General features: G+C 33.8%; 1 protein-coding gene across 2 annotated transcripts; it reads right to left on the reverse strand.

Moving 5' to 3' along the window:
* On the reverse strand, positions 1-6,413 carry LOC132166250 (sulfate transporter 2.1-like). Of its 2 annotated transcripts, none has more exons than XM_059577032.2 (12): positions 6,084-6,413; positions 5,914-5,962; positions 5,611-5,818; positions 5,355-5,529; positions 5,146-5,211; positions 4,816-5,046; positions 4,576-4,702; positions 3,711-3,997; positions 1,129-1,322; positions 954-1,039; positions 342-418; positions 1-147 (listed from the first exon to the last, which is right to left on the reverse strand). In XM_059577032.2, exons 1-12 carry the CDS (start codon positions 6,411-6,413, stop codon positions 1-3), a joined length of 1,977 nt encoding a protein of 658 aa, XP_059433015.2. The 2 variants fall into 2 exon arrangements, with proteins under 2 accessions (XP_059433015.2, XP_088367780.1); XM_088511654.1 differs by having other exon boundaries at positions 1,129-1,334.
* Between the last annotated feature and the right edge of the window lie 9,126 nt (positions 6,414-15,539).

The raw sequence follows: 15,539 nt of genomic DNA on the forward strand, positions 1-15,539 counted from the left end.
TTAGGCTTGAATGGTAGCCCTTTTTCCACCAATACTTGCATCCACAGCTTCTCCAACAGTCAAGAAAACGTTTCCTCCAATTTTACTCACAAAGTTCGCCAACCTTAGCTTGTGAATGACTTGCCACCTAGGACTGGCAATGGCAAACTGAGAGAGAGAGAGAGAGAGAGAGAGAGAGAGAGAGAGTTGATTAAAGGGTACAAAAAATTTTTTTTAAAAAAAAAAGAAAAATCCAACGATTCGAAATTGATTGACATACCTCCTTCACCACTCCCCACTAAAAAGAAAAGAGAAAAGAAACAGGAGAAAAAAAAAAAAAATGTTAGTTCTGCAGCCTTTACCTCCATTCCATGTGCTGTGAGATTCTTATGCAATTCCTGCAGACTAGCAATTCCTGAAGTGTCGATGTCCATTAGACCTATGCCATTATAAAACACAAAAAGAAATAGAAATTAATTACCAATTAACCTCTTGAAAGCAGAATATCTGTGACTTATATATGCACTGTACATAATATTATATATATATATATATATATATATATTAGAGGTCTCTTCCACTTGATGGTTCAACTAAGCAATTTTTAATCACTAATGGCAGACATATTCTTCCAATTAAGTCCAAATAAAGGAACATCTCTCTTCTCAAATTGACTCCTTCCCTCAAGGGTTTTATGAAACTTAAGTTCATTAGTTATTACAGTGTTAAAATAGTAATCAAATGATTAAATTCAATATTTTTTATAAGTTTAAGTTTTTGGAATAAGTGGTGGTTTAATATATATATATATATAGTATCAGAATAAAGGTTTCAGTTTAAATTTTGTTTCCATCATTCACCTCTTATTTCAATTAAATATTTTAGGTCAGCCCACACATGAAGGAAGATATTAAAATAATAATGAAATAATTAAATTTCGATCTAATTAAGGATCTCTCCCCACTAAAACTTACTGGAAGTGTCAAGAACTACGAGTTGAATAGTTCTTTTTGCATTTCCTTTTGTGTCCTCCGCTTCTTCAGTAACCCATGTCATGATCCTTGAACAACAAAAGTCAATTAATAGTTATTCATGATAATTTTGAACTTTGAATCTTTCTAGTGTGCGTAAGTGTACGTATATATATACCTTTCTACAATGATATTTGCATTTGCAAAACATAGCAAGGCAGATTTAACACGGATTATGACGGCCCCGGGAGTTTTTGCTGCCATGGGATATTGATTGATGTCGCAGAACATATCAGTTCCAGGAATTCGTCCAAGAGTTTCTGTGCCTGGTCGAATTGAGATGAGAAGGATCTTTGCAAACGATATTCCTACCTGCACCAACATCTACCCTTGTAAACGATATCTTCTCCACAAATGTGAATTATCATCACGTACGTGTTTATTCGTGTTCGAGTTGCGTTAAAACATGGGTATAAGATTATATAGATTATTTATAACATGATCGATCTATTTAAGTAAATGGCTCAAACTCTTCAGGGTTTGTGTCAGGTTCGTGAATTGTGTCAAAAACTTTTAACCTTAAATGTTACCCTTTAAACTTAATATGCTATTTTTGTGTTAGGTTTCGAATTGAATTCGCCCTACACTAAACAAACCTACCTAAGTTCTTGCCCAATATACAACACGAATTTCAATACACACTGGTGAAGCTTATAAATGGATTAATGGACTGCCATGAAAGGGATGGCTATTTGAATGTCAAATCCCATTTCTTGGTGCTCGGTGTGTCTTTAAAGAGGGCCAACCCACTAGCAAAAACTATCGGTGGTCTCACACAATTCACTCATTACATTACACATTTCAGCGTCCAAGCTTGGCGTCTCGAGAAATGGGACCATTGTCACCGGAGAAAGATGGTGCTAGCTGTAGCAAGGCTAGGCCATTAGAAAAATGGTGGGGTATACGACTTCAATTGAAATTGGTGATCACTATACACAGTTTTAGGGATCCACCATGAGGATCTTGAGCCAAACATTCACTCAATTTGACATGATGACTTGCACCAATCATAAGGTTGTTGAACTATAAATTTGTGCACTTCCTGCCTAGCTTCCTTTTGTTTTTTTGTGGGGATGCAATCCAAGAGTGTTAATTGGTCGAGTCTTGGAAAAGTATTTTGAGTTTTGGCTTTTGAAAAGAGTTATTATAAAAATCAAAATTGAAAAGCACTTTTGGTGGAGACCACATTCGAAGAAGAATGTTGTAGACATATGGAATCTACAAAAGAAAATTCATGGGTGGTGGCCGCCATGAATTGAGAATTGTTTCTAAGAAAGTAAAAGAAGCAATAACAAGAAACTACAAAAAAAAAAAAAAAACAAAGCATCCTTGTGGCTGGCCTCCATGGATGGTGGCAGCCACTGAACAAACTCACCGGCCATTGGCCCATTGCGGAGTTGTCAGACAGATCTAACGGCCACTAGATAGCTTAATGGTCACGGTAAAACAGATCCGATGGCCTCCACCCATGGCGGCTAGTCTCTACTTTTTTAAAAATATTTTTACAAGTAACAATGCCAACCTCGATCGACATCTAAAAAATATAACACGTGTTTTCAAAACATTATTATATGAAAGTATGAAAAGGTATTTTAAAAATTGTTGTGTTTTATTTTTGAAGAAATTACACTTGAAATACTACTCTATTAATTTGCAATATTGTTTCCTTCAAATTTAAAAAGTTTGAAATGTGAGGAGTTATTATACCAACCCCTTTCATTTTCCTCCAACCGCTAGGATTTTCTTTTAAATTCTAACAAAGGAAGAGATAATGACAAAAATACCCCTTCATAAAAAATTTTTAAAATTTTTTACAAAAAACACACACACAAAAAAAAAAAAAAAAAAAGAAAAAGAAGAAAAGGACACACGCATGGCCACCAAGAAGTTATATTTTAAAAATCCTAAGCGCATAGTTGTATTTTTATAAATTTTATGAAGACATAACAAACATTTTACCCGTTAACCGATTAGGTTAACAAAAAATTTTAATGGTTTGGGGTAACTGAAAGAGACTAGTAGAATAGAGTAATTCTATAAGGAAGGCTGAAGTCTTCCTAAATGTAATATAGCTTTTAAAATTACAATTAAAGTTAAGATAATAATTATTAAGTTTTAATCTATTAGTGATTTTAAAAGCCACGTCACATTTGGGAAAACACAATGAGGAGTACTCTTCTAGCATTCCTTGGTAGAATAACAACTAACATTTCTACTTTTTAAAGTTTGGAGGACATTGCAAATAGGATTGTACTGAAAGAGGTAAGTGTTGTTTCTTATTTATTTTTATTTTTTAACAAAGCATTTTGTGTTTTGTTTTTTGAAAAAGTATTCTATGGTTAGTTTAATTCAAATGGTGTTAGTGGTGGGACTACATTTCTAAAAATTCATTTGCTAACTAGTCTTTTTCAGTAGTGTTTAAAAAAGTGAACTTTTTAAAGGTTGCATTTTACTATAAATAGGGATTGATCATTGTACAGATTTCATGATATATTAATTACTCAATAACTAATTCAATAAACTTTTTTTTTTAAAAAAAATAATTTAACAATTTTTAGTTTCTTTTTAATTGCTCTACTCATATTCTTTCTTAATTAGTAGAAGCCTAGCTCCAAGTACTTCAAGCTCCTAGCTCATATAAGCACAAGTTTAATAATTTGCACCAAATTAAGTAAAAAGTAAAAAGTAAAAATGTCTTACCGCAACTAGAAGGCCAATCTCCACGGAGACAAACAACACACCGAAGAATGCTGCGATGCAAGTAAGGAAATCAAATTTATCAATCTTCCAAATATTGTAAGCTTCATTGAGGTCGATGAGTCCCGGAAGAGCAGAAAGAATTATTGACGCAAGGATTGCTATTGGAGTGAAATATAAGAGCCTTGTGAACAACTGCAACGATATAATCACTGTAATTGCCATCACAATATTGGAGACTAAAGTTTCACAACCAGCACTGAAGTTTACTGCAGTACGTGAGAATGAACCTGCAATATATAGTTTAATGGTTTGTTTATTCAGTTAATTAAAGGCTAATTAAGATGAAATAGAATAGTAATTAGTAATTAACTTTAAGCATTTATTAATGCAGATATTTATGGGGAAATATTTAAAAAAGAGAATAGTACTAAATTGGTTTTGTCGGCTAAGTCCAGCTGGTATGCGAATGCGAGCTCTCTCTTTCATAAAAAGTAGATTTCATACTACTTGGAAATATACATAATAAAGAAAAAGCAGAAGCAGAGAGAGAAAAAAAAAGGGATAAAGGCTTTTAGGGTTACTTCTTTAATATATTGAATTATATTCCAATGAGTCATATTTATAAAAAGAATTAAGAAAGTGGTGAACAACAAAATCTAGACTAATAAGAGAGCAGAAGCAAGAGAGAAGAGAAACAGATAACGGCTCTTAGGATTACATCTTTAATATATTGAATTGTATATTACAGTGAGTCATATATAGAAAAGAATTAAGGAACTAGTGAACATCAAAATTCTAGACTAAAAAAAAGTCTTAATATAAAAAATAATCCAACTTAACGAAACAATAACAAAAAGAAGCTCACCGGTTGCAACATAGCAAGAAGTGAAAGAACCTATGATGTTCATGAATCCCATGGCAACCATTTCTTTGTTTCCATCAAGGTGGTATCCTTTAATCGATGCAAAAGATCGGCCGACAGCAATCGCTTCCTAAAGTTGAAATTGTTAATTAATTAAACTACTGTAATAATTAGCAAGTTTAAGGTATTTGTTTTGTACTACGTAATATTTGTTGGAAGTCGAATAAATGGTACGTGACCAACCGTGAGTGCAACAAGGGCAACAATAAGTCCAACTTTAACCACTTCTCCGACAAAAGGGCCAGTGAGCTGTAACTGATGAACTGAGCTTGGATTGAAGCCTCCTTTGATGTGTTTAACAATCTTAATCCCATGTTTATCCGCTTTTGTCAGAAAAACAATAAGAGTCGATAGTATGACAGAGAGGAGAGGGGCAATGGCTGGCAACCAGAAGAGTCTCTGTTTCTTTTTACCCTGGGAATTATTAATATGAGTGAAAAGTATTAGAACTAATTCTGAGAGCATATATAATTAACAAAAAAAATTAGGAAATTAAGATTAGTAATCACTCACCAGAATTCGAGCAGTTAGGATGAAACTGAGGAATGCGAAGCCAAGGATAAAATTATGAGGATCCCACTGCAATGGAAGAAGCACAAAAGAATGAGAACAAATTCTTTCACTCATTGTGCTTTGTGAATATATGCTTTCAAGACTCTACCGCTCCTTTTTCCCTAAAGGAAAAAAGAAAAGACAAAGAAAAGAAATATAAATATATATACATGATGATGAATTGATTTCCAAACTGATTCCAACACAGATATTATATCAGTCTTGCTTGTGAAGTGATTAATCCCAAGTAGTCCCTTAAGCTGTTGAAGACCAATTACTATGGCTGCTCCAGCCACAAATCCCACAATAGCAGCATGGGACAGGAAATCCACAAGAAATCCTAACCTGTAAATTTGGAAAGAAAATTAACCAAAGATTATATTAAGACACGATGAGATGTAGTTTAGGAGAAGAATTAATAGTCACCTGAGAATTCCAAAGGCAGCTTGGAAGATCCCTGCAAAGAATGTTGCCGTCAAAACAAGCTTTGTGTAGGAAACTGGATCAGCCACAGGATCTTGGAACTGCTGAATCATTGAAGGCAAAAGCAGTGAAACCACAGCAACGGGTCCAATTGCTATCTCTCTTGAAGTTCCCATTGCAGCATAAATGAGAGGCGGCACCACACTCGTATCTAGTTGGAGAAGCATACAACCAAATCATAAGTTTTACATATAATTGACTTTATTGATCAATAGCAAAAAATACCCTTTGAATTAATTCACTTACAGAGGCCATATTGAGGATCAAGCTTTGCTAAAGTTGCATATCCAATACTCTGCATTGAAACTCACATTAATAAGACAATATGGAAAAACTAATTCTAGTTTAATAAAAATGTCATATCTCGAGTTTCTGACATCGAATTAAGACAAGCTTAATCGTGTTCTCTAGTTTACCTGGGGGATGCAGAGGCTAGCAATAGTTAGACCGGCAAGCAAATCGTTCTTAAATTTGGTTGCTGTGTAGCTTCGACACCAAACAAGGATCGGGAAAAAACCTTGCAAGAATGAAACGACGTGGTCTGATGCAGGCTGATTCTTGAGGGACAAGAACTTGTTTCCGCAAGGTAAAACGGTGTCCCTAACAGAATCAATGAGCTCGCGCAATGGACTTGGGGGCTCGGGGGCATTAAGCACCCACTGAGCCCTTTCGGCATGGCCGGCATTCTCCTCGAGGTCCGGGATTTCCTCCGGCGAGGAGGCGGCCTCCGGAGCTGGAGCAGCCATAGAATTGAAGTGTTTGAGGGAACCTGAAAAAGACCTGTACTCTCACTCTCAGAGCAAAGCGAGCATCAATATTATCAGACCAAATTTGAGGCTAAACTGCAAGGACCATTGCACAACCTTATAAAACACGAAGAAAAAGGTAAAAATGCGATGGTGGAGAATTTTTGTTTTATAAAATAAACCTTACAGGCCGCCTAGATTTGCAATCTATTAGGTATAAAGTACATGAGCGAGTTGTAAAATTAAATCCAAATTCCACTCAACTTATAATATATATATCACTTATCAAATATCTCAAGTGCTAGGGCGGTAATTCTTTACACCAAGCTAATTTACCATTTTATTCATATTTTGTACGTTAATTATATTTTTAACGGTAATGACATCCAGCTAACTAGATTTGAAAGTTTTGGAGAGACATAATTTAGTCGTGATGGAATGTGGAGCAACATAGAAAATCCTACTGTGATCAAGATCTTCTTAAAACTGTAATATAAGACAATGGAGATCCAACTAGCTGACAAGTTGTACGTTAATTAAGATTGTTGGGATCTCGCAGCTTTTTGTATTGGCTCCTCAAATCTTCTGGGCCAATACGAAACTAATTTAACTTCTAGATAGATAGATATGTCCGTCCTAGAACAATCTTTGTCTGGTCGGACGTACGAGGCAATTATTTCAAGAGTACGCAGAGAGAATTGAGGGTCAAAAAGATGATTGCATTTACGATCGAGGGGACCCAAAAAAAATGCAAAGAAAAGGAAATCGAACAGAAGCTTTGTTGATTTGGAGATTAATGCAAATTGAGCAATTGAAATGGAAGAGAAAATCCTCTCAAATTAATCGTTATTTTAATGCAAATGAAACATATATAGTTTGCATGACAGCGACAATGTTATAAATTGATATAAAAAGAAATTGACTAACTTGGAAATAACGTACCCTCCAATTAAGGTAATTAAAGTTAAATCACATTTTTTTAAGACAAAAAACATTTAATATAAATCAAGGTCTCTTGACTAGATACAAGTACTAATAGTACTTTAGAAACTACAAAAGACAGTTAGAAAAAAAAATGAAAAGATACATTGGAGAAACCAAATTAAGGCATAATTAAAAGCAAGAGATAGAATTTCTTACCAAAAAAAAAAAAAAAAAAAGCAAGAGAATTTGAAATTTCTCTGTATTCTGCCAGTCGAAACACTTTTACATAACTTCTAGAAAACTCTAAATTGCACATCATTTGATGCATTGGAAACTAGAGACACAAGGTTAATTATTGGATTGTTGGCTAATTATTTTGGAATTATCCCATAATTAATTTTTAAAACACTCAAAAAAATGCTACTGAGCTATTGTTTTGACTTTACCAAATTAATATATATATATATATATATATATATATATATATATATATATATATATTTTTTTTTTTTTTGCTAGGTCATTTGATTGGCCATGGAACGATATTCAAGTGCCCAGCAACTGATGATAAGACCGACAGATACCGGATTTTTTTGAGTGAGCACGGAAGAAACAAAGCACACACTCACAATTAAGGGATAGATAAGTTCTTCAATTTGTATTTATTTCCTCAGTATATATGATTTGATTTATATTTCTTTGTTTTCTCAATTTGTTCTAAATTCTTGAATAAAATATTGATGATACTTTTCATTTTTAATGGAATATTTATTTATTTATTAGTTACCTATGTTTTCAACTTGTACACTTGGCAAGTGCGGTTTTATATATATATATATATATATATACCTCTAGTACTAATATTTTCTTTTATATATATATATATATATAAAAGAAAATATTAGTACTAGAGGTAGAGTATCATTGTACTAAAAAAAAAATGTCTTTTACATGCTCTGAAAGCTGATTTGCTAGAGCTGAAAATGGCTCATATTAGCTATATTGTAACTAATATATGGCTTTTAGATCATCAGCTAATATAGTTATCTTGTTAGCCAAAATAACTATTGAAAAACTATAAATTTCTACTTTAACTATTCATTTTTTATATATGCTCCAATAAATTCTCGATTTATTCTACTCTCTATTTTCTTTAAATATTATTTTTTAATCTTTAGATGAGGAGAAAGAGAGAGAGAGAGAGAGAGGGAGAGGACTAGAGAGAGTAACGACATGAGAAAAAATTCATATTATATTAATAGAAACTACTACACTAGTAATGTGAAAGTTTATTGTAGCAAATTTTGATGAAAATCCTCTATTTTGAAAGGTATGTTGGAGAGGTAAAGTAGCTCATATGAGCCATAAAAAAGCTCTGCTAGAAATGCTCTAAGCTACGTAGCAATAACTCATATAATTAGAGTATCTCTAGCAATAGTGTCTATTTTAGCTACTCAAAATACACATTTTTCTATTTTAACTATTAGTTTTTCAATAAAACTCCAACAGATTATCTACTAAATTCTATAGTACTTTCTTTAGATATTTTTTATATTAGTTTTATTGTTTGTTAAGGGAGAATTAGCAAAGGGAGAGGGAGAGGGAAAGAGAGAGAGAAGGGAGAGAGAAATGATTAAAATAATTGTAAAATGTGCTATGGTGAACTTTCATATGAAAATGAAAGTTCACTGTAACAAATTTTTTAGAATAACTTCTCTGTTGGAGACGAAAAATGATTGATAATAGCTATATATAGTAGAGACCTTTATTTCTTAGAAGGCCTTAGGCGGATACTTTTGGTATGTTAGTTTATCGGTTTCAAAGATAACAATTTTAAAAAACGCAATTAAATATTTGATAAAATCATGATTCAACTCTTAAAATTAATGCGGTTTGACTTTAAAATCATGCATTTTTATAAATGCAATGCCTACAAGTTGAAAACGTAAATTTTTCTACGTTTTCAAACTATCATTTTTTTTAAAAATGCATTTTTAAATGGGACACTTTTCACAATTTTGTTTAAAAATCTAAAATTGACTTGTGAGCCAAATGGGCTCTTAATTTCTTAGACATCTAACTGGCCTGTTAAGTGCACCGTATACACCATCTAGGGTGGTGGTTCAGAGAGTACCCAAGAAAATTTTCAAAGTGCGTGGTTAGGTACGCACTAGGACATGAGTTCAGATCCTGTAATACCATGGGTATCGTCATGTCTGATTAATTTAAATCACCTTATCATTGATGCCTTGGTAAGACTATGTCAGATTATAAATCAGTCGGACTTAATCGAGGAAACACTTACGGTTCCCACGGTCTAAGTCTCTCATGTACGGCTATCAACGGGTATGTACTACTATAGTCATGTCAAGTAGAATAGCTACAACTAATCCCCGCCCTTCTGATTAGAGAAAAAAAAGATCCGATACATCTTAAAAGTTCATGGTAGTGGACTCGTGTTTGGCAACAATCTCCAGATTTGGTCATTTATACCATATTAAAATACTTTTTCTTAACTAAAAATACAAAAGACATTATCATACGAAACCGATATGCCATTCATATACTTTGACTTCTTCTCCAGAATTGCCTTACTCTCTCATTGACAAGTGAGTCTTTTCCATCTCACTTAGCTGACAAGACATCTATAAGACTCTTACTCTATGGGCCTATACCCACCCAAAAAAAAAAAAATGATGGGACCCCGCTTCCCATTTCCGCGAGAGTCTTGAGTGGAAAATTCCCTTCCAAAAGCGCTCAAGTTCATAAATATGCTTCTTCCAGTGAACTGCGGTTGCCTTTAATAAAACACTCCAAACTCTTCTCAAAAGAACTAAAAAAAGCTTAAAAGAACAAAAACATATATATATAAATAGTGCATTTGGGATGTTTTGTTCTTGATTAGTTTGCTCACAATTGGTTGTGCTGACGACAACATTCCTGTTTCTGTCACTACAACTAATAGTTACTCGTTGAATATGAAAAAGCACCACTACTTTTTAACTCTACTTCATCCATCCACGTTGTCTTTAATTTATTCCCTTCCATCGGGACATGGTGATGATGGCAATGATGATGCTAAGAATGGATCCATAAAGTTATCATCGTTTTTTTATAAAAAAAAAAACTTAAGAAAGTTGACCTAAACTTCCAGCCGTTTTGACATATCTCCCATGAATTTTCAAAACTTTCACTTAGGTCCTCTAAACTTTGGTTTCCTCTCACTTTGGACCATTTTAACGTTAAAGTCAAACAATTTGACTTTTTATATCCATTATACCCTCTCCCAAAACTATGTCATTTTGTGTCCTAAAACTAAAACACCTACCCAGCCCAAAACGACGTCGTTTTAGGCATTAATATATATATATTTTAAAAGCAAAATAAATTAATGAATTAATTAAAAAAAAAAAAATCAGGGGTGGCTGAAGCCACCCCCTGGCCGATCTGGGGGTGGTCTAACCACCCCCATGGCCAAGGTGGTGGTCTGGCCACCCCCTTGGCCAAAAAAAAAAAAAAAAGGGATTGGGGTGCATTTGGGGGTGGCCGGACCACTCCCAAGGAGCTGGGGGTGGTTTCGGCCACCCCATACTGGCAGTATGGGGTGGCCGGACCACCCCCAACGCAGTATGGGGTGGCCGAAACCACCCCCAGCCCCTTGGGGGTGGTCCTGCCACCCCCAAATGCACCCGATCCACCACCCCTCCCCCCTTTTTTTTTTGGACTTTTGGAGGTGGCCGGACCACCCCCATGGCCAAGGGGGTGGTCCGGCCACCCCCAAACCGGCTAGGGGGTGACTCAGCCACCCCCTCGGCCAAAAATGGGGTGGTCCGGCCACCCCCAGACCGGCTAGGGGGTGACTCAGCCACCCCCTTGGCCAAAAATGGGGTGGTCTGGCCACCCCATTTTGGCCAAGGGGTGGCTCCCGATTTCCTTTTTTTTTTTTTTTTTTTAATATTATGCTCAAAACGACGTCGTTTTGGGTTGGGTGGTGATGTAGTTTTGAAGCCCAAAACGGTGTAATTTTGGAGTCCAAAACGACGTAGTTTTGGTTGAGGGTAAAATGGGTATAAAAAGTTAAAAGGGTCCAAAGTAAGAGAAAACCAAAATTCAGGGGGCCTAAGTGAGAGTTTTAAAAATTCAGGGGGTACCTCAAAACGGCTGGAAGTGTAGGGGGCTTTATGAAGTTTTCCTTACTTTTTTTTTTTTTTTTTTTTTTTTTAGCTATTACACTTGTTCTTCTTATAATAATTATCATTAGCGTATGAGCCACGACCACTACTGAGGTTACAAAGCTAAAAAAAAATTTGCAAGACTGGTGAAACTGGCTAGTTTGGTAAATTATCATGAGTATGATAATCATTCATGTCTTTTAACATGAAGGTAAGTTTTCTTTTGATCTAATTAGAAAAAAAAAAAAAAAAAGTTTTCTTTTGATCTATTAGAGGATCAATGGGTCTATGAGCGATCCATATAAAGGAGATAATTTTCTCCCTTTCTTTGTGCCCATTTCCTTTCTTAATGTTGGCGAACTGATCAAGGTATTTGTATCAGCAAGAACACTATAATTAATTCTCTGAAATTCGTTTGATAACACTTTTTTTTGAAAAAAAATTGTTCTAGGACAAAAAGTTTTGTTTTTGAAGTTATTTGTTGATACTTTGAATTTTTTTTTTTTATAAAGAAAATACACAATTTTTTAAAAAGCATTTCAAACGAGGCCAAACACGTTATTCTCGAGATTGCTACCAGGTTGACTAAAGATGATAATGTCTTACCATATCCATGACTTAGAAATCTATATAAATCTAGTACAGCAAGCCACGTCGCCTTAAAATGGCCAATGTATTGTAGTGGAAACTGGAAAGGGTAGCTTTTGGTTAATTAATTATAAGACCCTATTTGCCCTAAATTCATGGATATATTTTATAACACATAATGAGTCACTAAAATTTGCTATTATTAGCTAAAGAACTCCTTTAGATTCGAACAAAGTGGAGGAGTCACGACCTATTGTAATTAATGGCTATGGCGTCCAGGCACCAGAGGGGCTTTGGAGCCTCTGAATACAATGAACCTAGACGCTTTCATGTCCAACCAAAAGCCTTTATATATATATAAAAGTAAAACTAATTGATGGGCGTAAAAAGGGTCGTGAAAGAATAAAGACCATTTTGTCTGCCAATCGTGGATTCGAACCATAAAGTCAGCAGAGCTATCATGCATGGAGGTTTTGATAAACACAAGAAACACTAAAGTAGTGATACTATAGTAATTAGTAAACATAGCCGAATTGATCTTGTCCTCAAAGTTGGCATATATTTCCTCCTCGATCGTCCTATGTAGTTGCTGTCTTTTCTTTTGTCTCTGAATAATTTATACAAATGTTTTTTGAATGTTCTGAAGACATTGAAGACTACCCTTCTGTTGGCTGAGGTGATCTGGAGCACTAGCTAGCTAGATCACGCTTTCAACTTTGCTAGGAGTTAGATTTTGTTTGCTTTAGTTGGGCCTTTTCTTCCACTTGTAAGCAGAAAAGGGAAAAAGAAATACATGGCGACCAATTTATAGTATGAGCTTTTTAGTTGAGCATGCGTGTTAGTGAGGTTACATTGTCTTTACGTATGATAGCTGAAATTGCCAAGTGTAAATGTAACGAAAAAACTATATTATATGACTCAAAAGATAAACCCAAGGTAAAATTTATAATTGTCATTATACCATCATGGAAAGAAATTAATGCATGATGTGAACTTTTGAGTTACATTTTCTTTTATCGTATGATAGCTGAAACTACCTTGTGTCAATATAATAAGAAACCGTATGACTCAAAAGATGACCCCAGTGCCAATCAACTTTACATTAATTGTCATTACCCCCATTAAAAAAAAAAAAACGAGCTCCAAGATCTACAATAGTCAAAATATTTCATATAGGAGAAGCATCGAGTTGTTAGATACCAAATTAATAGCATTTACTTGGAGATCACTCAAAACTTAGCCTATATAAAGACATATAGTCTTTGTTATTTCTTAATTCAATTTTGAAGCAGTATTAATCAAATTTCAATTTTTCAAATTTTTTTTTAGTTTTTAGTTTTTTTTTTCTTTCTTTTTTAGGGTGATTATGGCTTTTCTCTTTCTTAATTATTGTTGTAGATCGAAGTTGTTGTTGTATAAGTTGGACATCAAATCCAGACAATGCCAACTTGAATACCTTATGAATTTGGCTCTCGAAATTAAGAGCCCCTACAAGCAGCGTTGTTGGAGAAGTTTGTCACAGTTGCGCTGATTGGCCATGATCAGGATAAAGCCTACTCTAACACCAATTGACGTAGCGGAAGACTAAGGTAACTAATCAAATAACAACGTCTTTGATTCTACAAGGAGAAACATCTTCATCTTTTACCCAAAGATAAGCTCAAACCCGCAGGTTGAGAAAAGAATACAAACTCCAAAATTCAGATCAAGCGGTGCTGCTCCAATATTGTTTTTGATATTTTCTTTATTTTCGTTTTTACTAGAAATATAAGTAAATATCGTCCTACATCATTTTTGCACCATTGGATTGGACTACGAGTACCTACAAAATAAGAAGAAAACTACCAAATACAGGGGCCAACAGAGAAGTCTCCTACGCTTATGTCAACAGAGTATTTAAAAAGAAAAATATAATAGAGAGAGTTTTTTGGTGGAAGAGGCTCTTATCTCTTTTTCAGAGATTATCCCCATTTTTATGTAAGATTTTTATTTTTATTTTTTAATTGCAATGTTGAGCTTGTGATTGTGCAATAGATGTATGTAGACTGACGGCTCTTCGGCTTTTTCAACCTTTCTATTGAGTAGGCTTTTATGTCAATAGGGCTTAAGCTTTGGGCCCTTGGCTTATATATTCCCAAATCCCATATCAACTTCTAAGATTAGATAGGAGCTTCGAGTTTTGGCCAAAAATCACCACTTTTAGCCAAGGAACCTAAGCTTTGAGAGAAACTTAACCAAAGTCAAAATTCTTAAAGCAACTCTTCATTTGAATGAAATCTCTTCGCTTAACCTCAGCTCGATCAATTACTTGTATCTCACAAGGGACAAAAGGGACAAGCAATGGTGGAGCCAGAAATTTACAATTGTAAGGGCCAAATTAAAAATATAATAAACACAATATAAAATAGAAAATAAATGTTTTTCACTTGCAACCCCTAATTCCCACAACTAGAATCTTAAAATGATGTTTTTTTAGCTGAAATCCTTGGAGATTTAAGAGGGCAATATTTGAGATTTGAAATTTCGTCATTAAAATTCACTGGTGTATTACTTTTTGGAATGTCAACTTCTTTTCTTTTGAATAAATAGTTTTTAATTTTAACGTTGTAATTCATGAACCTAAATTTTTTAAGTTAAATTATAATGACATAAGAGATAACCAAATTGATAAACAATCATAGATTGGAAACAAACATATGTATATATATAATCACAGAATAAATTATAACCAGCTAAAGTGTTTAATTTTTGCTCTGATTATGAACACTTCCCAACTTTTTTTTTAAGGGAAAAATATAAAAGAGCCCCACAAATTAACAGTCGTTTTTGAAAGACTCCCACGATGTTCAAAATGTGCTAAAGTAGCTAATTAAACTACCAAAGTGTGTCAAAAAAGGCCACATATTTTTTTATATTCCAATAATACCCTTATTCTTTTAAAAACTAAAATAAAAAATTCATAAAATAAAAAACTAAAAATTTAATTTTTTTTTTAGTTTAATATTTATTTATTTTTATTAAGAATGACATGTGTCACCATTTTTATTGGCATTGATGCCACATTTAACAGAATTTATCACATTTTTTAACGGAATTTGACTAAGGGACTAAATTGTTTTTTTGGAATATCTCAGAAACCTTTGATTTTACTTTCATACGGCATGAAGTGATTTGTAATTTAGGCCAACTACAGTGACTAATTATTTATTTATTCCAAAAAACTTTTTTTTTTTTTTGTATTTATTCACCCATTGGTTTTTTATTTTTCTTTTTAAAAAATTGTTTTTTTTTTAAAATCATTTCATCATTTTATTTTTTTAAAGAATAGGGGTATTATAGGAATATTAAAAATAAGTGGCCTTTTTTGATACATTTTGGTAGTTTGATAGGCTAATTTAGTACATTTTGAACATTATAGAGCTCTATCGCAAATAACTGTTAG

The sequence above is a fragment of the Corylus avellana genome, chromosome 11 (assembly GCF_965113065.1).
Source record: "Corylus avellana chromosome 11, dhCorAvel1.hap1.2, whole genome shotgun sequence".
Classification (NCBI taxonomy): domain Eukaryota; kingdom Viridiplantae; phylum Streptophyta; class Magnoliopsida; order Fagales; family Betulaceae; genus Corylus; species Corylus avellana.